This window comes from Phalacrocorax aristotelis, chromosome 2 (genome assembly GCF_949628215.1).
Source record: "Phalacrocorax aristotelis chromosome 2, bGulAri2.1, whole genome shotgun sequence".
In the NCBI taxonomy this organism is placed as follows: Eukaryota; Metazoa; Chordata; class Aves; order Suliformes; family Phalacrocoracidae; genus Phalacrocorax; species Phalacrocorax aristotelis.
In genome coordinates this window covers 86,614,103-86,639,985 of record NC_134277.1, presented here as the reverse complement: position 1 = coordinate 86,639,985, position 25,883 = coordinate 86,614,103, and the positions used below count along the sequence as shown (strand labels likewise).

The following is a 25,883-nucleotide window of genomic DNA, read 5'->3' as shown; positions in this document are numbered from 1 at the left end:
TTTTGTTTCTTTTACATATTAAAGGCATCCAGTATAGAGAATAAACAGGACTGGATCAAACACATCCGGGAAGTGATACAAGAAAGGACCATTCATCTGAAAGGAGCATTGAAAGAGCCAATCCACATCCCCAAAACTGCACCAACAACAAAACAGAAAGGAAGAAGGTAAGTAGTATTTAAAAAAATCAGAGATCTCTTAAGTACACAGCAGCACTCTTTCCTCTGTAGTGTTGAATTACTAATGACTTTCAGTGAATTGGACAAAACCAAGAGTCACTGTGACCAGCTTTATCTTATAATTAATTTCCAGTTTGTCGCAACTTGAGATTGCTGCTCTGAAGAGTCCCTGACTTGTGTATATTCAACCATTACAGAAGGGATATAGAACTGCAATACAGGATAGCTGTACATTTTTAGATTTTTACAATTATGCATGCATTTATTCAGGTCCTTGGTTTCCTTTCATGGCGCTTAAAATGTGTGACTGAGTACTCTGCTTGCTAGCTTTGGCTAAGTGGCTGTGTGAGTTTCTTGCCATAGTTCTGGCTGGTTGGCTGTTGCCTTAATTGTACATGATATAGACCTTGAGCAAACAAATTTGCTCTCTTAAAGCACGAAACAAAGTATTAAGTGCTGAATATTTGATTTTTGCATCAGCTAGTTTGGCTGATGTCCATTGCCACACTGTCTAGGCGCCCCTTCTGTAGAGTTCCAAGTAGGGACTAACGTGTTACAAACACAGTGCTAATACTGTAATGAAAACTGAATTATTTGCAGAGACGGTGAGGACCTGGACAGTCAGGGAGATGGCAGCAGCCAACCTGATACTATTTCAATTGCGTCACGAACCTCACAGAACACACTAGACAGCGATAAGGTAAGTTTCCCAGGTATTGCTCTGGTCTGAGAGGAAATTGTTCATCCCTTAGTGTGAGTTACCACCCAAGATTAGTCCTTAGTACCTTCAGATAGGAGGCATGGAAATATTCAGTCTCTTAAAAATAGCTGTATGCAATAGAGAAGATATCTTGATACCATGGGGGAGCAGAGGTGATTGTTTAAATGTGTAAGTCATGAAGGAATTATGTTTGTTCCAAACTGAAACCATCGTGGTCCCCTCTCTTCTGCAGGTTGTTCAAAGCTGTGTCCCACTTTTAAAAAGAAAGTTTTATGGAAATAAAATTTGATACTTGTGCACAGAATTTTTCTTGATGTCGGTCTCAGCCTTCCTGAAAGCATACCATCTGCTTTTTGTATTAGCTTGAGGTTGGTGGTTGTCACGCAGTTACTTTTGTGAAGGAAAAACCCTATCCAGTGTTCATGGGTTGGAGAGTAAGAGTGTTCACTTCCTGCATAAGAGCTGATAGAAATCTCCATGTTAAAGACAAGTAACCCACAACACTATCATATGATACTAGTGCTAGTGTTTCCTTTCCTCTATCTCTGTCTATATGATTCTGGCTGGGCTATCCCATAAGGATAACTCGGCCAGAGTTTCTCATGGGTAAAAGAGAAGTATCAAAAGGGTAAAAAATCTTATATGAAACATGTATCTGTTACTTTGGAATTGAAAGATTTCCAGCAAGTGGGAAGTGTTAGGACTCTGGAGGGAGGTAGAGATGGATAATAGAAGTTTGTCAAACATAGTAATGAGTGAAAACATAAAAGCTGTGTAGCAAATTACTTGAAAATGTCGTTAGGGATTTCGGGCCTATTACCTCATTATTGGGTAAAATTGTTCTGATGAGCCACTTGAACTATGCAGGTAAATAATCAGTATATTAGAGGGCAACTAAGTGAATAGGTTTGTCAGAGTAATATTTTGACCATTCCCATTGTCATCTAAAAGAGAGTTAGTTTCCTGCATTTTTGCACGTCACTTAAAGTCTTTTGATGACTCTTGGTGTTTTATTCTTTGCATTCTTACTTAGCTATTTAGTGATTTACAAAAGCTGTGTTGTGGATGCAAGCAGTTTAGTTCATTTTTTTTATGTGTTCTTAAGACTCTGGGTAATCTATCACACTCAAAAGCAAGACATGCTCTCTCTTATTTCCCTGAACGTTGGCTGAGATATCAAGCTGTGAGCACGCAGCCTGACTGGATTGTGCTTAACTTCAGATGGAGGTGATGCAGTCCATCGCTGCCATGCACAACCATTGCACCTCTTCAGTTGTTTGTGATGTACTGTTTACTAGGGAATAGCATGGGTTGTCTCCTGTTGTGCCCCTCCTGTAATATTTCATGTGAGAGTTGCTAAGAGAGTTGGCCAAGTGAAATGCCCTCAGGATTGTCTTCTAATCTGACATGAGGAAGAGTCTTACCAACCACCTGATCAACAGTGATTATAAGTTAAGAGAAGGAGGAATGGAGAAAGCTTTTAAATATTTTCCTGACAAATTAAGTTTTAAAGTTGGTTGGTGAGTGTAATGTTGTTTTTAAAGTAGCTTTGAGTTCTCGCATGATTGTATAAAATTTTTTGTTAGACTTTTCCTTTGACAAGGAAAACAAACTGAAAACCGGGTAACTCCCTGGAAGTTACTTGTGTGATGTATTGTATGTCCACGGAAGAAATTTGCTGTTTGTGCACTTTTTAAAAGTGTGTGAATTATTAGAATAGCTTTTTCAATGTTTGTATTATATGTTTTGCTTTGTTAAATACATTAAGAAGAGAAAATTTTTAATCTGTTTAAAAATACAAAATAGAAGTTATTAAGGAACAGTAACAGGCAGGAGGCCAGTGAAACCTGTAGGATATCTTAACACTTGCTGAATCTGAAGTAATCTCTCACTTCGTATGTTGAAAATTCATTAGCTGCCGTCCATTTGGGGGTTTAAAATTGGTTCTTTTCTCAGCCTAGAAGCTTGAAGTATGTATGAATGTCTTACAGAGATGGAGTGAAACAGTTCTAGGGACTTCAAGTGCTGTTGATGCAGTTAGCCAGATGGAGCAGTGGAACTCCTCGGTTGAATTTGAAGCATGTCCCAAACTGAGCTGGGGTTCTAAATTAAGAAACATGAAAAACATCAAGTAATTTAAAGTAGTGTTAATTAAGTGGTAAACATGTTTAGCACTGTATGGCTTATGTTGTTGCTGAACATTTTTCTGTTCGTGTCTATCCACTATTGTGATTAAGGAAAGACAACAAATAGCAAACATGTCATACTAATCAACAGCCAAGTAAAATCATTCTCTCATTTTCTCCAGTTATATATTTAGACAGTTGATTCTTTTAAAATAAATGTTTTAGTTAGAAGTGCTAAGCTTTGATACAGGGAGAATATCAAGAATTAAATCCTTTATCCACAACTCATACTCTTTCTGACCTCCTCAGAGGTATACTTTGAAAGAGCTGAAAATCCTTAGCCTTGGTAGTAAGCGCTTGAGTATTGTCCAGATGAACTCCTTTCCTTACATCCTGTTTTCTGACACAATTGGAAATGCCTTAACAAAAGAGAATAACTTCATGATTAGCTTTTTACTTGTTCACCCTGGCTTTTAGGGCTAGAACTGCAACTTTTGATTGTTGGCTCCACTGTTGCATGTTGCTTTTCAGTAATGACTGGGATGATGCAATAGGCCATACGTTTATAGAGCTGACATCCTTCCCAGCTTCATGTAATCTGAAAACTATATTGTAAAGTGGAATTAGAATCCAGAACTGTCCTGGGAAATGGGAGAAATTAATTGGCAAAAATACCATGCAATTTAATAGGAACACATTTGAGCTAATGTGAATAGGTGGAAGTAGTTAACTACTAATCAAAACAGTACTGAACATTTTCTGAGACGATCTAGAAGTTGCACAGGCTCATAAGCTGTTTATTATTCTAACAGTGTGATGCAATTATGAAGGTGGGGAAGCAGCCTTATATTGGCTTGTTGAAATAGGATGCTGAGCTGCAGGACGTTAAGTCCTCATTCTTTACTCAGCACTCATAAGGCCTCTACTAGATACTGCGTCCAATTTTGAGAACAGAATTTTAGCAAATTAGTGGGCCATTGGAAGAGTTCCAGGGGAAAGGGTGGGGGGGAGACTGATTAGATGTCTACCAAACATAACTTACAAGGCAAGATAAAGAGTTCAGACTAATAAGTCTAAAGAAAAGGTGAAGCTACTACAGAGTTACAGACCAGTCATTTACCCATATTTTCAGTGGATGGGATGAGATCAAAGGACTTAGTTTTACTAAAAGATTGCAGTCATACTTTTTTTTAAATCGATGTGAAAATGTGTGAAACCCTAGAGTAGGGTAGTTGTGAAGGCGGGGGAATCTCTGTAACTGGAGGTCTTTGAGAGCAGTTTGGATAAAAGTTAATCATGATTCACATAGATGTAGCTGATTGTGCTATAGAGGAAGAGAAAGACATGGACTTAGATAAGATCCTTTTCCAGCCTGTGTTTAATATCATGGGATATATCTTCATATTGCAAGACATGCTAAATACATCCATAGCACAGACCCATCCTGAAGTATTGGAAGTGACAATGGAGTCCAGAGAAATATACATTTTTTTTGCGAGGGAGACTTCGACTCTGTCAAAGCATCTCAATTTTCTGCATGAGTGCTCTTACTGTGCCCGTCTCAGTAAACATGTCGCTCTTCGCCTTTCACAGCATTTCCTCCGTTCACCTTCTGTAGCTGTGTAGCCTGCATTTTAGGTGGCTAACAAATAAAAGAGATGACACTTGGCCCATTGATTCCACCTTTCAACAGTTCGTAGCCTCAGGGCTTAATCTGATTTTAACATCGTCTTTTGAACTTGATCCAATGCATAGGAAATTAAATGGGGAGGCTGAAGGAAACACTGTAGGTCTGATAGGTCTTTTCATGCTCATACTAAGTGAGCTCGTAGAAATGTGAAATAATCCAAACTACTATTTTGGTAGCTGAGGTGGTGAGAAGCTTTTAGAAGAAGAGCTGTCATAGAGTGTTATCCTAAATAGTAGGAATCATGCTAGCTGCTCTGGGTGGTCAGTGGAGCAATATTTTATTCCTAACAAACTGTCTTTTGTGCCCAGCTGGTAACACTTTGTACTGCTGTGTATGTGAATTTGTATTTCATTCTCATGCTCTCACTCCTTTAAGTTTGTGTGGTAGTACTTTGGAAAACAAAAAGAACTGAAGCAGCAGGAGACAACCAAGTGTTCAGTTCTGCCAGTGGAGACTGCAGAAGAGAATACTCCCATCAGTAGAAGAAATGCTAGTAAAAAGCCAGACACGGCTCTGAGTATACGCCTCTTTTCAGAGTCAAAAACCAAGTCTGAACAGCTACCTGCTTGAAGCAAAATACTCTTTGAGACAGAACTTTTGTCTCCCATTTCTTTCTTCCCACAGTACACTCGTTTCCATTTTAAAGGGGGATTAAAGAATTTTTGTACTTAAAATAATTGAGAAATCTTATCTGCTGCTCTTTCCTTTCCCTTCTCAATGTAGAATTACTATGGGACAGTAATTTTAATTTGCAGTCCTGAGAGGAGGTTATATGGCCTGATATAAAGCCTGTTGTATGTGGCAGAACTCTTGTCAGTGGTCATCTTCGCAGATACTGGTGGCAGATGAACTCTTGGTGTGGTGTCTCTGACTTCAGCAAACCTATGCTAAGAGTGTATTCAGCCAGTGAGAGTATTATGGGTTTTTGGGGGTTTTTTTTTTTTTTTTTTTTCCTCTCTACAAGTGACAGTGATTAAAAGGCCCCAGAGAGAAGAACATAGATGGTTAACATTAATTTCAGCCACAGCAAGACACTATGTCCCATGATAAGCTGTTTAATTAAACCTTGTGCCTTTTTTAATCTGCAGTTGTATTTCTGTCTGGCTTTTGTCTCTCATCTTGTCTCTGTCTCTCTGGTTTCCATGTTTCAGACATAGCCTCATTTATTTTTATCATGCGTGATTAATTCAGTTTACATAAAGGGTTTCTTGAGAAGGATGGATAAAGTATATAAAGCCCTTGTTCAGCCTAAATTTGGATTTAGATAGTTTGTAACTCTCTTCTGTTCTGTGCAAGTCAGTCTCTCGGTTCTGCTGTGCCTCTAGCTCTTCCCTCCAGCCAGCCTAGAGGGCCTTGCCAAAGCTGTCCAGCAACAGCTGTTGAGCAACACGCTTAATCACAGACACTCCTTGCTGTCCAACTGTATTTAATCAGTGCAAAAGATGAAACTGCTTTCAGAAAGTATGTTATGGAGAGAAACCGAGCAATGAAACAAAGAGGAAAGCAGCATTTCCTAACCATAACTGTTGCAGGGAAAAAGAAGTATTGTTATCCCAAAGGAGGGGAAAACTGGTAAATGCTTTTTTTGGTCAGTTCTCCATGATGACATAAATGTGTGCTGGGTAGAGAACATCATTGTTTTCCGTGTGGTAGACAGCAATGGAGAAGTCCTGCACTAAGTTGCATCTAACAGCATTAGTGCATGTTTGAGGATGGTGTAGAACTAAAAACAGTGTGCAGGCAGTGTCTTACACACTCTGCTGAACTGTGATTGAAAATTGAATTTCAGTGGAATCAGCTAGGATATCTGATTCCCACGCAGTCTGAAAGACAGATTTTTTTTGTGATTGAGTAGTTTCTGATGTAGCCACTGACTGCTTTTGTTCGCTTTTTCATTTAGCTTAATATTATATAAAATAGTGAATATAAAATCTGAGATCTTACCTTTTTTCTGTTTTTTTTTTTTTTCTTTTAAGCTAGGGGAAAGAGAATAAATAACATCTCTATTAAAGCCAAAACATGTGGCCGTTGCATCGGTCACAAAGTATATTTTAATCTCTCTTTATAGGAAGTGAAGGGTCAGGAAAGCAAGCTGCGCACCACATCTATGCTGCTGTAGTTATTTAGGAGAAAATACAAAGACTAGATGCAGTTTCTGGAAAGTGTCAACTTTTTGTTGTCTTGGTGCTTGTACTGATTGGGGATGGATGTGGACTCTCCTGAGAAAAATTTGGTCTGCACTGGACACCTTGTGAAGTAATACTTTATCAGCTTCTCTGTTAGTCCCCGTCAGGCATACAGATGGTTTCAATTGTTTCTGAGTTTGTCTGAAGAAGGCTGTAACATAAATCAACACCAGAAAACAAGGGAAAGCTCTTTACTTTTTCCCCTTTGGCATAGTTTTGCATGGACTGAAAACTAATATAATATGGAGAAAGAGTGTAAAGTAACAGGAAACTTTTCAATGAGGAAGGAGGTAGCATGTTTTGAAGATGTACTACCCCCCTGTAATTTGCGTATTGGGGCTGTCTGGAGGGATGTGGTATGAGCAGTGTGATTAATTTTTAGCCTGGACCAAAATGGGTGCAACCTGTTTTATATTCTGTAAACACTAAATGTATAAGGCTTTTCTGCCCTTCTTGGCGCCTGCATCCCCCCAAGAAAACTGGTTCGTGTACTCGCACAAGCAAGGGTAGCTGGTGAGATTAGCAGGCAGAGACCATGGGAAAGATCTGGAGTTACTGCAGACCATCTGCTGGGAGTTGTGTCCTGTCGTTTGTTGCAGGCTTGAGGAAGAGATGGTTGGAAATAGCCTTTGAGTCTTACTGGGGTTTTGCTGGTTTTGTCACTTGCTCTAAAATTCTTGTTTGATAACAGGAAGTATTATCCTAGAAATGTTTCTATCTGGTGCTTCAGTTCCAGCCTTCTAATGAAAACTAACAAGTAACACTGCAGTCTCCTATCTCCTTTTCCTAAAGCTCATGGGATGTAGCTGGCAGTCATCTAAGAGCCTAAACATAACAGTCAAAAATAATGTGGCAGGAACCGTGCAGCACATTGGTGTAGCACATACTTCTATATTTGCTGCAGTTGCAACTCTCCCAGGGTATTTGTCCTCCTTTGTCAGCATAGAGCACTGCAGGATTACCTTGCTGAAGTGAAGGAGTTTGCTGGCTTGGTCCAGAATTACTGAATTCACAGTAGTTGCCTACCAGCTGAGATTTGATATGCACTGAAGCAGCCTGAGCTTATAGAAATACTCACAAAAAGCTGAGGTAGCCTGGAACACCATTGCCATATGGAAAGAGAAGGAATTCCCAGGCTGTTTACTTAAGTTGGATGGGTGCTCTGGCGCTGAGCAATCTTGGGAACTTTGCAAAGTTCTGATAATAATTTTCATTTCACATCAAAGCGGATGAAACAATCAAAGAGAGGAAACTTAATCTTAGGCAAAGTAATTCTAATGAAGTGTTTCAAAGAGGGGGAGGAAAACCCTGGGCTTGCATGCTTTTAATTCAAGTTTCTGTGTGTCTTTGGTGACTCAGTGAAAATGTGTAAGTTGTAAGCCCGAGTGGAATTTGTATCAAATAGTTAAGTGTTTGGGAAACTTATGTGAAGAATTTTATGCCAATTTTTGTAATTATGTATGGTGTATACTGCATGATTTTGTGACGTGTATGTAGAGAGTAAACTGAGTGGGATGGGAATAAGGCAGTAAGCTCATTCAAAAAAGGTGCTTCTTTCTGCCTTGAATTTGCAAGATAGCAAAGCTAATGAGTGAAAGTATTTAGTAATATCTGGCTTTTTGTTGCCAATTATCACCCATAAAATACATTCTGAAACAACTGCTACTTCAGCTTTCTGGGCTAAGGAGCAGTCTAGCAAGAAAAACTGCTTAAATCCTCCGCCCAGCACTGTCACAACCTGTGTGCTTTGAACATAGGCAGAGACAAGTAGAGTTAAAAATCTGTTCTAAAACACCAGAACTGCCTGATTTTGAAATGATCTCTTGATGTGGAAAGTCCCAGAAGCTTGCTATCTCATCCAAAATATGAATCCTGCCAGGAATCCTAAATAGGTAATGCTGCGTGACGGATGGTTTGATAACGAGCGTTCATCTGGCTTCTCCTTGTTTTTCCCCTCACAGTTGTCGGGTGGGTGCGAGCTGACAGTGGTAATCCACGACTTCACCGCTTGCAACAGTAATGAGCTGACAATCCGCCGTGGGCAGACAGTGGAGGTCCTGGAGAGGCCCCATGACAAGCCTGACTGGTGTCTGGTTCGAACCACAGATCGGTCCCCAGCTGCAGAAGGCCTGGTCCCCTGCGGCTCCCTCTGCATTGCTCACTCTCGCAGTAGTATGGAGATGGAGGGGATTTTTAACCACAAAGGTAAGAAATGATGGAAATGAAGTCTCATCGTCAGCAGCACGAGTTTTGGGTAATGTGGTGTTCTTGCGCTGTTCTGGTTTCTAGTTTTTAATTAGATAAAACAGTGCTTTTAGCAACCTGCAGCCACATTGTCTATTCCAAAATAAGCAGCCAGCCGTTCTCGGCGTTAAGCAGAAATGTGGCTGAAGACAGGGAAGACCTTTAAGCAAATTCTGTCTTGGTGAACAGTGTTATATACCGTATTAGATCAAGCTGTGATGATAGGAATATCTATACCTGTTGTGTGCTGAAAGGGGGAGGGAAGGTCTCCAGCGTGCAATATCAACGGCTCCTGAGAAACCCTGCTGTAAGAAGTCATGACAACATCAGACTCAGCAATGGAAAAGGTAAATACACATGTTCATATGCACTGGCACAGGAGTTGGCTATTTGGACTTCTGTGTTTTACTTAACTGGGTTTTCCAGAGTAGCAGTGGCACGTTCATCCCTTTTTTCCCAGAGCAGCTGTGAAATCTTACTCTGTTTTTTTCAGATGTGTGAAGAAATGTGCCCCTGAAGGGTGCAACGAAAATCTGATAACCTTAAAAACTTTAAAAAAATTTTTGTGTGCTGTAGTCTTTTGGCTCTGTAAAATCCCCAGACTTGGAGTAGTTTGTTATTAGAGAAAATGCTTGCTTGCTTCATTTGAAACTACTGGAGTTTGCAGCCTGTGAACAGAAAGCAATTAAAAAAACCCCACCAGAAAAACAGTTCATTAGGAGGTGTTTCATCACATGCTGGGGGAAAAGATGCATTTCAAGAAGTTTATTATTGCAAGTAACAAGATTAGCAGGAAAGCAGTGTTGGGGAAACTTGTTTTCCAAAACACAAAATTCTGGTTTTGGAGAGTTTTTCATAAATATAACCACAAATTTTTCAATTATTCAGTCCACCCCAGCTATCACATTACAATTTTCCCCAGTTTTTTCAGACACTCTATAAATGTGCTTGGCTAAAAGAGGGGAGAGTTTGTTTCTTACATTAGGAGCATGCACAGCAGGAATGTCCTGAATGCAGGGCGATCGGGACGGGAAGTCTGAAGGACTGAGCTATATAGTTGGAATACTTTTTTGTCCTTTTGTGTCCTATAACAATTTGGATAGAGAAAGTTTGCAGTTGTTCTGATGATAAAATTGGAAAATGTAGTTAGGTATCACTGAAACACTTCTTCCATTGACCAGGGGGTGAAAACATGGAAATGTCAACAGGATTTTTTTTTTAAAACAGCGCTCACAGACTTGATAAAACCAATTTCCTTTGGAGCTAGGAGACTTCACCTTTGAATGCAGAGAATTTTATTAGGAGAGGGAGATTGTACTGGATTATATATGTTATATGAAGAACATTGAGTCTGTCAGACTCCTGAGGGAGAGACAGGGTTGGTTTTGTCTTCGATAGGTTACTTTGATTAATCAAACCAGTGGACATAACCTGTATTGCTTTTTTCCGTTACTGTTTGTTTGGGGAAAATGGGGCAGAGCACTGTAAAGTTACTTCAGTTTTTGTTCAACATGTTGCTTTGAAATAAGGAGCATTAATTAATTGTTTTAGTCATGGAGACTGAAGAGAAGCCCATTGCTAGAATGAGCATGATTTGCAGGGTTGAATGCAGCCTTAGAAGTGACTTCTGTCCCTGCCTGTCATAGCCTTCCTGTAGGATGTTATGGCATGCCATTTAAACCCCAGCTGATAAGAAGCAGCTGCTAATTGTTTATTCCCACATTACTGGGTGTCAGGCTTTAGGAGCTGGATGGTTGATTTGTAAAGTTTCCCATGCATGTGACTACGACTGAAGTCAGTGTGAATTGTATTGAACACACAAACTATTAAATAATGTTAGGTGATCTGGGGAGGAAAGAAAAGGCAACAACCAAACAACTTTAGACTGGGTACTTGAACCCACTGGATAGGTTTGACATTGGTCTCTGCCTCAATTTTCTGTTGCTTGAAAGAGGTTGATAGTATTCATCTCGCAGAGGGATTGCAAAAATTAAGCAAGATTAGTGGAGTGCTTTGATTTTATTTTTCCCCCCATAGTGAAAAGTACCTCAGAAGATCCCACAAAGCAATTATTCATTCTCAAGTGCTGCATTTGATTAAAGATCTTTAAATGAGGCATTGGGGGGAATACACTAATCAGAAGAATGGAAAAACAATTAGATTATATTCTCAGAATTGTTCATTGTGGGCATTGCTTGAGGTATGAATTCCTAAAGAACCAAAACAAAACAGAAAACACAATCCCCATAAAAAAGAGCAAGTGAATGATGTAATTTAAGGCAATCCATGTACTTGGGTGGACAATTCTTAAATGTTGTATTCTCTAGATTTCTGGTGTTTGATTCTGCAACTTCAGTCTTTTTAATACAGATTTTTTTCTTTTTTGTTTTTTTGACCATAACGCAGTAAAACTTCAGAGGTTTTGGATGATTCAACAAATTAGTATATTGACCTCAGGAGTTTTTAGGTCTGAACATACATATGTTATGTTAAGCTCACAGTGTGAGCATCAGGTCTGAATAATTCTGTACAGTTTGTGGGCTAGGCCATGTGCAGTAGACGCAAGTCTGGAATTTGTGCATGTCTGGCACCACAAGCTGCTGTGGGAGGCTTAGAGAGAGAGGTTTTATGTAATTCCAAAGGAAGAAGGGAGGTGATCACCGTCAGAAGCAGTGAGGGTAGCTGCTTGGATGTTGAGTTCTTAGCCTATACAAATGGCTTGTTGAAGCAAAAGGTTTTGTACTCCTCTGAAAGGATACTGAATATCTATGAACCCTACAATTTTTGATCTTTTCAACGGTGTTCATTTATCACTACCGTTTGCCAGCTAAACGAGCTGGAAGGCCACAGTGTATCAGAGGTGAAATAAGTTTCAAAGTTTTGAAATGCCAAACCTCTTCTAATTTATAGCTTGTTCTTAAGTTGTGTAAAACCACATATTTGTCACAGAGTACAGAAATGTTGGGTGGTATTTTGTGCCTTAAATAATCTGAAATGATACTCAAAGTAGGGTAAAGTGAAAGATTATTAAAGCAAAAAGTATGTTCAGTGAAGTCTAGTTCTGACAGCCGATCTTGGTCATTCCTTGTCAGTCCACATATTGTCTGTCAACCATGAAAGGTAATATTGTTTTATTCTCATGTTAGAACACCACCCCAAAAATGACCCTCATCACTTGCCTACAAATGTAGGTGTTACTTGTCCTCTAATAATGTGTATTACTTTATGTATCTAGTAAATATCAATGGTTAGGAAAAAACCCCACATTTACAGTACCTTCAAAATTTTATGGTAGTTAACAAAACAAACATTTTGTTAAGAGTATGGGGAAAACATTGCATAGAAAAAAAAGACACTCACCAGGTGGACAGTCATTTAGGGAGAGGGTTGATTGCAGGTTCCAGACCTCTTGCTCGCTCTGCTGGATATGAAATCTATTGTTGTAAGATATTTGGGTCATTTAATCAATTTGACATGCAGTTTACAGATGAGTACATTTTAAAAAATCTAAATCCCTTTTATAATAGGGGAAAAAAACAAGTGGGTAGTGAAGAGGTTGAATAACAGTTGGTGCAGTCTACAAAAAATAAATTACTAGCTTTGGAAGAACATGTTTTTCACAAGTAATACATAAGGCAATGATATTTTTTTTTTTTGCAACGATTCCCCACATGTTATTGGGTATGGGGGAGAAAGAATGTTCCCGTTTTATTTGGTGCTTCTCTCTTTGTTTTTTTTTTTGTGTTTTTGTTTGTTTGCTTGTTTTTGGGTTTTGTTCTTTTTTTTAATAAGGGTTTCTTTTCATTCTATAGTACATCCTTTTTTTTATGTGCAGTTCACTTTCCTTTGTTTGCAGGGCATTTACACAGCCACAGAGCTTTGGGTTAAAGGCAGGGGATAGGATTCAGTATAGCAAAATTGAACTTGTAAGCTCAGAAAAATTGGCAGGTATTTAAAATTGTGAATCTCTTGCCTGTTTAGATCACAAGTTTGCTGTCTGTTCCAACTTTTGAGTACTTCCGAAGTCTAAAGAATTTGTGATAGTCCATCATATCCCTTCTGTAGATGCTGCTGTTTGGAGAGCTACAAAGGCTACAACAAGCCTTTGCTCAGGAGGCTTATATTTGCATGTGTGTTTTATAAGTTATGCGGATTTTGGGACCACATCTGACTGGCAATTCGTGTTACTATCTGCTTCATTGAAAACTTGGCCACAGAGATATTTTTGTTTACCTGGAGGTACAAAGTCTGCCTGTTTTATACGTTCTTGTAATCGAGGTATCTGTATGGGTTTGTTCAGATCTGAAAGGTAGGTGATATCTTAGTAGCAAGGTAACATACCATGCACCACTGCAATACTGAACACTGGCTTTTGATTCTACTCTCAGGAATCTGTCCTGACTGGTGCCATGAACAGAAGAATGTTATTTCAGCAGTTGTTTTGTGGGGTTTGGGGTCTTTTTTTTCCAATTGTAGCATCTCTCAGAGAATCTACCATAATAAGAAGGATCAAAGAGCTGATGCTTTCCAAGGCAAAGGTGGATAGATTTGTTTACAGCTGTGTAGTAGGGCCTTCGTTACACGTGCAAGATGGGAAGGAGTGATGTAGGGCAGATGTTGGAGGTGTCAGAGCTCATTTTCAATTGGTATGAGGACCTCCTATTCAGGAATTAAGAAAAAGGAAAATTGCACAGGTGATGTAGAGATATTTCCCCAGAAGAGAGAGATTTTATTGTTGAGACCACAGAATGGGATAAACCACAGTCTTCAATTTGTTACATTAAGTAAACTTGTCCTTGCGCAACTGGAGACGTCCTATCCAAACTATTCATTTTGGATGCAAGGTGAAGGGGAGAGAGTAAAGGTAAAACATCTTGTGTATGATCACGAGCTTTGAAAGTTATGTTTGAAAAATTGAATGTTTCCATGTTCAGTCCAAATACTGTTATGTAGGAAGAGGAAGCTCTGGATAGCAGCAAGAGAAGAATTTCATCAAGTAAAATGGGAATCCAGTTGAATAATTGAGAAAGGACTCCCTGTTTGTAGCGGAAGAAAAGAAGGATAACCTGGGCATCAGTTGTTTTCTTGCAAGCAGAGGGAGGCTATAGAAGGGGGGGATTTGCTGTTTTGCGACAAGCAAGTGAAGTATGGGCCATATGTAAAGAAAAAGGATCCCCACCCGTGGCTCGGAGCCAAAGCACTGCCGGTGAGACTGTCTGACAGCATTTGCAGCTGCAGGAAATGAAAGTTACAACCCAGGCCAGCGGGGAAAGTAACTCCTCCTAACAATGAGTAGGTATGGTACTTGCTTTGCCTTGGGGCCATGTGGCAAAAGGTGGGGACTGTAGTTTCCAGGGCACCGTACAGAAAGGGATCTGCTTCTGCTACACAGCTGGATGCAGTCATATGCAAAAAGTGATATCAAGAAATATGTTGTAGTTGTAGAAGACACTAAGTATTAATCTAAAAATTCTGCTCATCTAAATTAGCAAAACATCTAAAAGCTGTGCTGCAGTGTCAGTTCAACTTTATCAGGCAGACTTGAGTTTGAACAGAGGTGCAGGCATTATAATAGCTAAAGTTCAACTTCCCAATTATCAGTTGTTTTGAAAGCCTAATAAATCATAAATTTCCATGTAATAATAGATATTTTGCTAAAAAGCATTACCAGTCTAATAGTGGCAAAGATAGTTTGAATTTAAGTTCTGTGTGTGTGGTTTTTCAGACATGTTCTCATGCTTTAGGTCAGGTAAATAAAATAGCTGCAGTATAAACTATAACAAGAATTCTCTATCCTGACTTTCCCACCTTGTGGTTTTAGTTGAGTTTGCAGTTAAAAACCTGTTTTGAGCATAAGTAAACTGAAATAAAATGTCAGCAATTGACGGTGGTCCATTAGATCATATCAGACGATCAGAGTTAATAGCCAAATTCTAATTCAGCCTGGAATAAACAGTAGAGGCTCTATGAATTGCTTCCTTCGTGTTGTGCAGTCCTAAACTAGATAAGGAGATTCAGTGAATCTCACAACTTGAATTTCTAGAAGAGTTCTCTGTAAATCAAGTTTATATGTGCGCTGAAACATTGTAGGATTGAATTCTGCATAAAGCTGCTTTTAACTCCTGCACTATCACTTTATCATAACCCAGCCCTCGAAGACCTGTCAGATATATCTGTATTTTCCATGCTGACTCTATTTGTGGGCATAAGTATGTGGTTAATTTGTCTCTGGAATTTTTGTACGCAGGTAATGAAAGCTTCTTGCTCTGCTTGGGAGTTCAGTATTACCACTGAGAAAAAGAATAAATTTTATAATACTGGCTTGAATGTGTTTTTGGTCCCAGACAGCTGCCAAATATATTTCCCTTATATATCATAGTTGGAAAGGAAATCGGTGTGTAAAAAGTATCTGCTTCAGAACAGATGTATTTGTACAGCTGATCTTTGGGAGGTAGAAGATGGATATAAACCAGCAATTCTGATGGCTTTAGATTTCCCAAGACAGTTGTTACTTCGCTTGCAATTAGCCTTTCTCTGACAGCAGTTTTGTTTTCTCACCAAGGTTTTTAGGCAGAACAGAGTAAAAACTAAAATCATATCCTGCAAGTGATGTTCATACGTTGCAATTGAAGAAAAACATCCTGGAGTGGTGTGTTTTTCCTTAACTGTCCCTCGTCAGGGACAAAACTGTTGAAAGAGTTGCTTGTGTTGAGAATTACTTCTTAGGGGTGTCTTTGTTATCCATGTTTTGCTTTGGATTAAGTAGATTTTCAGAGCTGGTGCCCCGAAGAGCACCTGAGAGCAACCCAAAGAAGTTCTCTTCCATTTCAATGAATAAGTAACTTGGCAGGTTGGTGAGGGAAGGGGTAGTGGGGTTAGGGTCACCTATTTGGACAGGAGAGTGCTCCTAGAGGCATGGAGTTGTCACAACTGTGTGGTAACTGCCTTGTTCATGTCAGACGACAGGGAGCTATGGGTGTATATATTTCTGCAGCTGGATGGCTGTTCATTTCCATGGACCATCTGGGTAATTTTACCTGATGCGTTTTCTTTCGGTCACAGAACTGTATAATACTGACAGTCTCCATAAGGTCTTCTGTTCTTTTTCTGACTCTCTAGTTTTCTGGCACACTTTTGCTGCTGTGGCTCATATTCCTAAATTTGGCATTGGGAGGAGTATTTTTGTGTTCTGTGTTTAGTGAAGGGGAGAAAATTTTTGAGGAGCAGGCTAAAGCCAGCGTTCTAGTGCACCTTTCAGAACATCATCACATTACATCACATCATCTGTTGCGATCACTGCCTGCAGATGGAAGTGGCAGGATTTAGTGTTCCACTGACGTTCTCCAATTCTGGTTTTGTGAGGAGGCTGCTGAAAGTCCATGTCCCATTGACTTCATTTCGCTTTTCCTACAATCAAATAGTAAAAATAGTAGTCTGTTATGCATGCTAAACCAGAAATACTGCCTCACTTCTCACGCAACTCTGCCAGAAGCTTTTTAACAGATGCCCTTGATGTCTCTTAAGTCATTGGCATTGCTTTCAAATCACTGCTTCATTATGCAATGTTTTGCTGCTATTTTGAGTGCATATTCACTGATATAGGTACAGTTCCAGTTTGGGGCATGCTTGTGTTTTCTCTTAGCTTTGAGCTGAGTACAAATAGCAAGACGTTTTTCTCTATCTCGGACAACTATTGAACTTAAACGCATCATTCTCTAACGTGGAAATTATGCAAATAAGCAATCAAATTCTTAGAGCAAACTGTGTAAAAGGAGCTGTTGTGATAAGTGAATAGCACCATAAAAATATTACGTGATCCCAGGAAAAGCACTCGTAATGCTTTTCAGGAATTTGCAGTATGCATTTTCTAGGATGGATATATAATGGTTAACCCCTATAGAGACATATATATATAGCTGACAGACAAGCTGAAAGGCTTGTTATCCAGTTGTCCTTGATGACCTGAATCCTGTACTCATTTTCCCTGTGGTTGTAAACCAGCTGTGTCCAACCTACTGTATGTTAACCACTTACGATGTAGCAGAAATAGTCTCTGTTAGAAGAAGCAGTCAAAAGTATGTCAGGTTTTCAAGAGCAGATGGCACAAAGCCCCAGGTAATCTGGTCTGATCTCGTAACTGACCCATCCTTTTGAGCAGAAGGTTGGACTATGTGGATTTTTAGGGCCCTTGTCAGCTTGAGTGATCCTGTGATCCTACGCTAAAAGTTAGAATTGCCAGCATGGATGTGTTACATTCTATGTGTTTGCTGGAGTCTTGGACTCGCCTTAGTGTCCGTGGGGATATCAGAAATGCTTAAGATTTTGCCCCATAATATATTCCTTCCATGTAAGAAATGGAAAGGAATCATAAAAAGTATTTCTGCTCATGAGAAGCGCCAGTTATTCTTGTTGCACCATGCTGGGTGTGATCATAGCCTTATTAGGCATATGTTCATTTGTTAACATAAGCTTTAAAGTATTAGTGATATGGAGCTTCCTTAAACACAGAGTCTAGGGAAATCTAGTTGCATGTAAGAACTTGCAAATATGCTTGGAGGAAGGAAATTTGCTAGGGAAGCCACCTGCAAAGAGGAACTAGAACGCAATAGATGACTATTCAGCTTTACAACAGAAAAGCTTAAGGGTTGTGGAAGTAATGGCATCATCAAGGTCTAAGTTCGAGCTGTTGCTCTTGCCCTTATTAATAAGAGGAGAGGAATCTTAGGAATGTTAAATGTAGGGAATCTGTAGTGGTGAAAAAGATCCCAAAAAAGAATGAGAAAGAAAGAGGAGCTCACTAGCAAAAACGTATATCAAGTGAAAGGTTTTTTAAAAAACCACGAAAACCAAAAGACTGGAGACAGGTTGAGTGAGTGGATTGCTTTAGGCAATGTTAAACAGAAATTCTTAATGGCTGAAAACCACCAAATGATTACCCACATATCTTAAAATTTTTATGTCACTAGCTAATCTATTTAAAGAGTTTATTTATCATGGCCAGACTTGATGGTGGTCCATCCTAATGTGTTTTGTGCTAATTTTCCTCATTGTCTCAGGGGTAACAAAATACATGCGCTCTAATTGCTGGTTGATTTAGTAGAACAGGCTTGGGTGTGTTCATCCTTTCATCCTGAAGATGTGGCAGGACTAAATGCAGTCATACCAGAATCAGAGCTCTGTTTATAGGCCCAGAGTAACATCTAAAGAAGAGACACTTACAGCAGATTGTACCCTGGAGATACGTGCTGTGTTCTCTTTGTATTGTCATTGTTTGCTTGAGTGAAAGCCCAGGCTATGGGATCCAGTGCTCACTCACATCATCTGCATAAGACTATGCTGAGATTACAATCCTCAGAACTGGAGTAAAATAGTATTAGTATTATTTTGCGATCTCCTTGTTTGTGGAATAACAAGGCCTTTTCTGTTATTGAATTTGTAGGGGTGATGACAAGCATCTACATTTCTGTAGATATCTTCATTTGAAAATAAGTGTTCTGTCTATTTTGACAGGCTCATCTTTCACGTAGAAGTATTTTTTTATTTTTATAAAGCAAAATACCATTCTAAATCGCAGAAGGAGATAGCACTGTTTTTGTCAGATTGTGAATTTTTGAAAGTATTAACTTTTGGAAAAGTTTCAGTTCTTAAGAATAATAACCTTGTTGTTTTTGTTGTTGTTGGCAAGAGGCATGCATATTAGGATATAGAGTCTGTTTAGGCCTTTTTGTGTGCTTCAGTAAGTTAACATTATTACCAGACTAAAACTTCTACCATGACAGCATGCTTTGTTCAGGATGAACTAACTGGGAAAAGAGAATGTGCAAAAATTTAGGTGCAATAAAAAAATTTTATTGCACCTAAATTTTAATTGCTGTCCTAAAGGACAGCATATTGTCTTAACGGAGTGTAGTTGCTTTCTGAAATACCTAAAGGGTAGAATTAGAGTGGCTATTCTGTAACTGCATTTTCACAATTCTAGCAAGTGGTGATGATGTAATTTGTAGAAAGTGTACTTTTTTCAATTTTGTGAACTGTGTGGTCATGCTAATTTTTTGGTTCAGAGCTAACTTTCTTTTAAATGGAATTAAAATATGTGCTGTGTAACCCAAAGAGAAGTATCTTCTCTTTTTCAGGACTGAATTATTCTACATCTAAAATTCAGAGTAGATATGAAAAACATTAATTACAATGCAGAAACACATTTGCAGAATGGTTTGGCAGTACACATTTTCTAGTGTTTCTGTGTTTTAACATCTGATAGGCAACAATAGGCTAATAAACCCGTCCTATGGATTTTTTGCTCCTTTCTTTCTGTTCTCCTTTTGACAAAGGTAGCCTCCAAATATACTTAAATCTATTTAGTAATAAATCTGTGTTTATCATTTACAAACACAGCATGTTGACATCTAGGCTCAGAGAGAGAAAATGCCCACTTCTGATTTTGCTCTCCTGTTAGATGTATTGCAGAGGAATTGTGGAGGTTGCTTCCTTTGCTAGTGTCTTTTAATGTAATAAAGGAAGCTGTGAAAGTATGTAAGGGTGGGATTTTTTTGTTAAATGCTAATGTTTAAAATCCAGACAGGTGCTTTCAGTGCCCATGTGCCTTTCCCAATTCCAGAAGCCACAGGGTGTTGGGTTATGGCTGGGCTTCATCTGCCATACCTCACAGTGCTGTGCGACTTAACCTGGTCTGTTACATGGACATGGCTTCCTGCAGGCGGTACTGAGCAGAGACGAAAGGAGAAGAGGTCTTGATGAAAACTGTTTGTAACTAACCAAAAGGCATTTGTACGATTTCAACTTAGCAGGAGGGGAAAAAGAAAAGTGTTTCAGTCAGTAACATCAACCAGCAGGTAGCCCACACAGCTTGCAGAAGCAATTTCTCCAGGTGCATGTCTATGGAACTTCAGCATCAGTATTTCTTCAAGGGAGTACATGTGCAATTTTAAAAGCTCTTGTTTTATTTTTCATGACCTAGTTCGGTTACTAGAACTGTTGATTTTCCTTTTTAAGTGACTTAATTTTAAGTCAAGAACAAAATGAAATATTCTGAACGCTTCTGAGGAATATATTCTTACCCTTTCCTTTTGTCTTTGACTGAATTTCCAGTTAAGATAATTAGCTAAGAGATTTATGTTAAAAAGGATCCCAACTCCTATATGTACAGTTAAAACTGGTTTGGAAAATTAAACCTTGTTTTGACCAGATTTTTCTTCACGCCAACAAGCTGATTCCTTTTTCCTTTGGAGTGGGAAGGGAAGAGAAAGGGTGTTTTACATATGGTTGAGGAGAATACATCAGAAATTTCAAAATGAAGAGAAGGGGGAAAAAAAAAAAGGATGATTAAGAGTAATTTGGGTAATAAAAATTAATGTCAAAAATGAGTGTGTTTTCAATATGTCTCATTAGAATAGCAAGTATTTCTCATTTGGAACACTTCTGATGTTTTCTCCAATGTAGAGACAAGGCAGGGCATATTTCTTCTCCCCTCCTACCCCTCGCTAAGTAGTGAATATATGTGGAGCAACATTCCTTACGCTCATCCAAAAGATATTGTTTGAATTATCTGAAGCTGGTTTGTTGTGGTTTTGCTGACAGTGGCTGGGATCCTTCAAGATGATTTGGCATGCTGCAGTAGTGACTGTGTTGAGGAGTCACAATTTTCCCAAAGCTTTTCCAGATAAACAGAAGACCAGGGACACTGAACATCTCATAATTTCTTTTTAAGGCCTTTTCATTCTTGGGAGTGGGGTACAGGCTCCAATTCCTTAGCTACAGCACAGGACAGAATTAAAAACTCAAGAAAATAACAGCCAAATTATTGCAGTGGGGTAGAGCTTACGATGTCATGTGCTTTTTGATATTCCTTCTTACTCTAGGCATGAGCAACAGCTACAGCATGTTCTGCAAAGCTGGAGACAGGAAGGACTTGTTTAGATCCTGGCCTTGGTGACTGAATAGCTGGATAAATGCTTCATTTCCCAATATTTTTAATTAAAGCCTGACTAGTTCAGTGTCTTGATATCAATTGCTCTTGACAAATGCTTTACCCAAGATGTAGAAGGGAAGGTTATTAATCACCCAGTTGAAAATATCTCTTTACCCTCAATCAGAAAATACTTCCCCAGGTTTGCCAGCTAATTAGACAGGCTATGTGGTTTTTTAGAGGTGGTTGTTGGTTGTTTTTCTTTTAACTGAAATACCCCAGTGTTTTGAAAGTTCTTAGAAATCTGAAATTAAGGATGTTCACATAATTCACTGCAAAATACAATTTCTGACTGATTCAGTTTAAAGTGTCTCTGGCAGCTGGCAGCACTGGTAGTAAAGAACAGGAAACAACACGCGGAATGTAAGTCCAAAGAGCCACTGTTGTAATGATTCCGCTCCTCGCAGACCGGCAGTGTTATCTGTGAAACTGAGGAGCAGCAAGGCTATTTTTGGGGAACAGGATGATCTTTGTGCGTGGAGCTGAAGAAACCAGATCCTAGTGGTGCAGCTGTGCTCTAAGCTGTTAAACTGTGGACACATTGTGCGCTTCAGAAAAGGCAAAGTTAGGCTCCTTTCAGAATTTGAATAATGGTGTGGGAGCTCACCTTTGAAGATTGAACCTCGGATTTACTTATTGATGCGTTTTTACTGTTTCACAATTTCTTGGTTGTGTTAGAGTATTCTGGCATGAGGCAGAGAGTCTAACTTGCCAAAGATAGGACTTGTATGCAAAGCCTGCCTGTTGTTTTTTGTTAAATCGGAAATGCATATTGTAAATAAAATTCCTATTCGTTTGTGCAATGTTAATTTAGTTCAAGAATTTTAATAGTTACGGGTTTATGTCTAACTTTGGCTTCTAGGTCTGGGTGGTCTTTGGTCCTGCAGAGTTTTGGAAAAGTCTGCATCTTTTCTCTCCCACATGCAGAAACATGACTCAAAATTGTAACAACTGTGTACTTCTAAACGATGAAAGCATTTGAATCATAGATCACTTTAAAATGTTTTTAAAATAATGACATTTGGATGCTGGCAAAACTGAATAAAGAATTCACTCTTCTATTAATTTCAACTACCTTGTAGATGGTTCTCGACTTTTAAGATGAACAAGATTTTTTTTTTTAATAACTTTGTAGTAGTGATTTCAAAATACATTAATTGCTTTTGTAAATGGAATGTCTGGAATATGAGGGGGAAGGTTCCAGAGAAGACAGATTTAAATTTGCCTGAGAAGAGCTTTGAATTCTGAAGCTGGGATTTTAATGCTGTAATCGATGAAACTTTTTTCTTGCAGAAGGTAGATATTAAGGAAAAACAGGTTGGCTCTTTGGCTTCTTTTTTTTAGTCTCTAAAGCAACACAAATAGGTGTTTAAAAATGAAATTTTTGCATTTCATTAGCGTTCCTTTCTTGTTCTTCTTGTTTTTCCCAAGGTGGTGCAAAATGTAATGGGGCCTTACAAAGATTAGGTTGGGACGCTGTTTATCCTTGTTTTAGTGTAAGTTAAGTTGTTATTTCTGTTACCATGCAAATGTCTTGGAGTATGAGAAATGCAGTCAGTTTGACTCCAGTTGTCATCTTAATCGAAACAAGGGATGAATGTTTCCATTCTTGCATGCAAGGCTAAGAGTACCCACAGATGAGGTAGCACTTCCGTAGGGAGGTTATTACAGTGGCAAACAGTGTCTGCAGATGGTGCAGGTCAGAGCTGGCACTTGTGAGAAGCTGAAGCTGTAGCAAGCTAATTTCTTGTCTGTCAGTGGCAGAGCCTGATGAGCTGTTACTTCTGTGGTGGGGTGAGCTGGCAAAATGTTAATATCTTAAAATGGTTTTGGCAATCTGACACTGTCCATTGGTGAGCCCTGAAATTAATTGCAGAAAGTTGATCTGTTCCTTCACTGTAGTAATAGATATGGGCATGTGGTGCTTCATTTACGTATATTATACAAAGTATGTGCTACCTTATCTACTGAGGATATACAGAGCTCTTCTAATTGGGGTTTTTTAGTTTCCATTGTTTACTCACTGGGATATAGTCTTTCTTACAAAATGCTGTCTTAAAAGTGAGAGGGCTCTTTTGCTTGGAATTTTAAAATCTTCATGAAATAGCCATTGACAAAATTTTTACCTGGACACTTATTTTGTTACAAGTTCAAGTAACTGAGAAATGTCTTAAATGGCTATGGGTCTGAAGGGCCTTTCATCAGTACTTTGCTTTCAGAAATGAGGCTGATAGCTGTCTACTTTTTAAAAGGAAGTTATATAAATGTATAGCTAAGAAAACTCATTTCTGCTTTACACAGATAAGGTGAAAAAAGAAACACTCATTTCTTTCTTTTTTAAAAAATGCTATTTTAAATGCTGTCAGATGGCATGTCAAAAAAGCATATGATCTTTTTTCCTTGCTAATTTGATCCAAGTTTATTGTCCCATTGGGCTGGGGTCTATGAATATTTAAGCAGAGGATGAGGGTGGGGGCAGCTCAGTGCTGCTGTGTGATGTAAAGTGCAATGCAGCCTCTTCTGCGCTGAGCTTGTGGTTTGTGCCCAGCCTCTGTTTTGCCTAAAGATGTTCTCTACGTAGACATATTCTTGCTTGCTGAATTAAGATTACCTGACTGGATCGTTATTACCGAGGATGAGTTCCTACAAAAACTGCTGTTGCCAGGAGCCGCAGGAAGAGCTGTCTAGCAGACTGGTAGAGCTAATGCAGGATAAGGCTCTGCAATACAGAGAACCTGAAGGAGCTGAAAGACAAAGAGAGCTTTGTCATAAAGCCTGAAGTAAACCGTAGAAAGGCATTAATAGGCTGCTTGTTTGGGCTTAAAATTACATGTACTGGCAGAGGTCACTGTCTCAGATGGAAAATGAGAATTGTTATACATCTTCAGGTGTTTAAGTCTAATCGAAGTTGATAGTGGTAGTAAGTAATGGTCCCTGCATGTTCAATTAGATGATATTTTTGTGATGTAGCAGTCACGTCACTTTTGCTTATACTTCAGTAGGAGAAGTTTTAGGTCTGAGCTTTCTGTCTTAGACCATAAGAAAGTTGTAGCTATTGTTTCAGTATATGCATTGAGATGTTTTTCAATCAAATTCTTACCTGATACCCACAGTCACTCTGCAGGATGTGTATGTGGAGTCTGTCTTCTCCACTCCATTGTTGCTGTGGAGCAATTGCTTTCTACCACAATTGTATACATCGAAGACAGCTGCGTATCCGCAAACCTTTCTTCTTAACCATGTAACATGTGAAATACGCTTTATGTAGTGGTTCATGTGGTCATTCTCTCTCCCCCACCACCTTGATTTACTTGACAGATTTCCCTTCTAAGAAAAGGAAGGGCCAAAGCAAAACCGGAAAATAATGGCGTTTGATCTCAGTAGGAACAGAAGACCTTTTTGCAGTAGTGAGCTGCAAATGATGTGGTTCCCAGAGCATTTAAAATATCTTCCTGCATATATTATTGGTGTTATGAGGTCAGTCTACAGGCAGTTAAAAAGCAAAACAAAACCAACCCAAAAACAGTTTTATGTATAAATTTTGCTGTTTTAGTCAGAAGCTTTCTTACATATGGAAATCACTGTTTCAAAGCTATTTTGATAACTTCGGTAACTTCTAAATGTTAAAGATGTGAGAGTCTAACTACAATTAGAATGGTTGAATATCCTTTAGTGTATGCTCAGTGTGCGTGGGAACTGTTGGGGAGTAGAGGAAAGGGATTGTTTCATTTATTATTTTTCTTACTCAACTAGCAACTAGAATCACTTTCAGATGTTCTACAATTCCATGAAGAATAAACTAGCCTTAGTGGAAGTCTCACCATAGGTGGCAGACTATAAAAATCACTTATCCTGAAGAAAGAGGTTTTTTTCTTCTGCTGCTTCCCCCTGCCCCCCACCCCACGGCAGAATTCAGTGTTGTTTGAAAGTCATCTTGGGTCAGAAGAAAAATGTTAAGGAATCAGAATTAATGGTTTCAGTGCAGAAGGCTGTGAAGGAGAAACTAATTCAGAGTTTAGGGTGGCTTTCCATAGAAATGTGAACAAAGCAAAACTTTAGTCTCAGGTGGAGGGTGAGCACAGCTCTTTGACAGTGCAAACAGGATAATTTGTGTGTACTCAATTTGTGTTAAGTGCTAATGGTAAGCCTTCTTTGATTCTGGGACCCGATATGCTATTTGCTCCACAGAAAATTCCGATTTTTCCTTGCATTACATGCATTTGTTTGTGCTATTATCATTGGCAACCCCCTCACTGCTTTGTTTTCTTATTTCCTGCTACATGCTTGTTTATTTTACGGTACTGCTTGTTCAATCTCATTTTAGGGCTCTTTTTTAATGACAATATGATGAAAGCATTTCATTTCTGTTTTTACAGAAATTTAGTCCTTGCTTTGGCTTCATATCTGTTTACCTATCTAGTGGTTGTAGCTTTTTGTATGTTCTTTAAAATTAGATGATGAGGTGATCAGGGGAAGAAACCAAATATCTTTTCTAGGTTTGTAAAGTGCTTACCTAAAAAAAAAAAAAACCATAAATGAATATTTATGGACAAATGCTTGCGTGGCATGCTAGGTGAAGAATGCATAGATAAAACAAAACACATGCAGTTTCAGTTTACTGACAGGAAGACAGCATGATGAACTAGAAATTTAACTTGCAGGATATGAGCTTTGAGGTGGATAGATCCAAAATGCATTTTAAATCAGGGCAAGGGCTTAAATTAATTTATCAAAAGGTTCTGATTTTCTAG

At 38.8% G+C, this 25,883-nt stretch overlaps 1 protein-coding gene across 2 annotated transcripts in view; it reads left to right on the top strand.

Annotated features, from left to right (window-relative positions):
* Nucleotides 1-25,883, top strand: part of TRIO (trio Rho guanine nucleotide exchange factor) — a 257,022-nt gene that overhangs the window by 178,121 nt on the left and 53,018 nt on the right. For both annotated transcript variants that reach the window (XM_075084262.1, XM_075084261.1), the window contains exons 32-34: nt 25-167; nt 780-879; nt 8,864-9,107. In XM_075084262.1, coding sequence (XP_074940363.1) covers nt 25-167; nt 780-879; nt 8,864-9,107 — 487 coding nt within the window. The remainder of the gene's footprint in view (nt 1-24; nt 168-779; nt 880-8,863; nt 9,108-25,883) is intronic.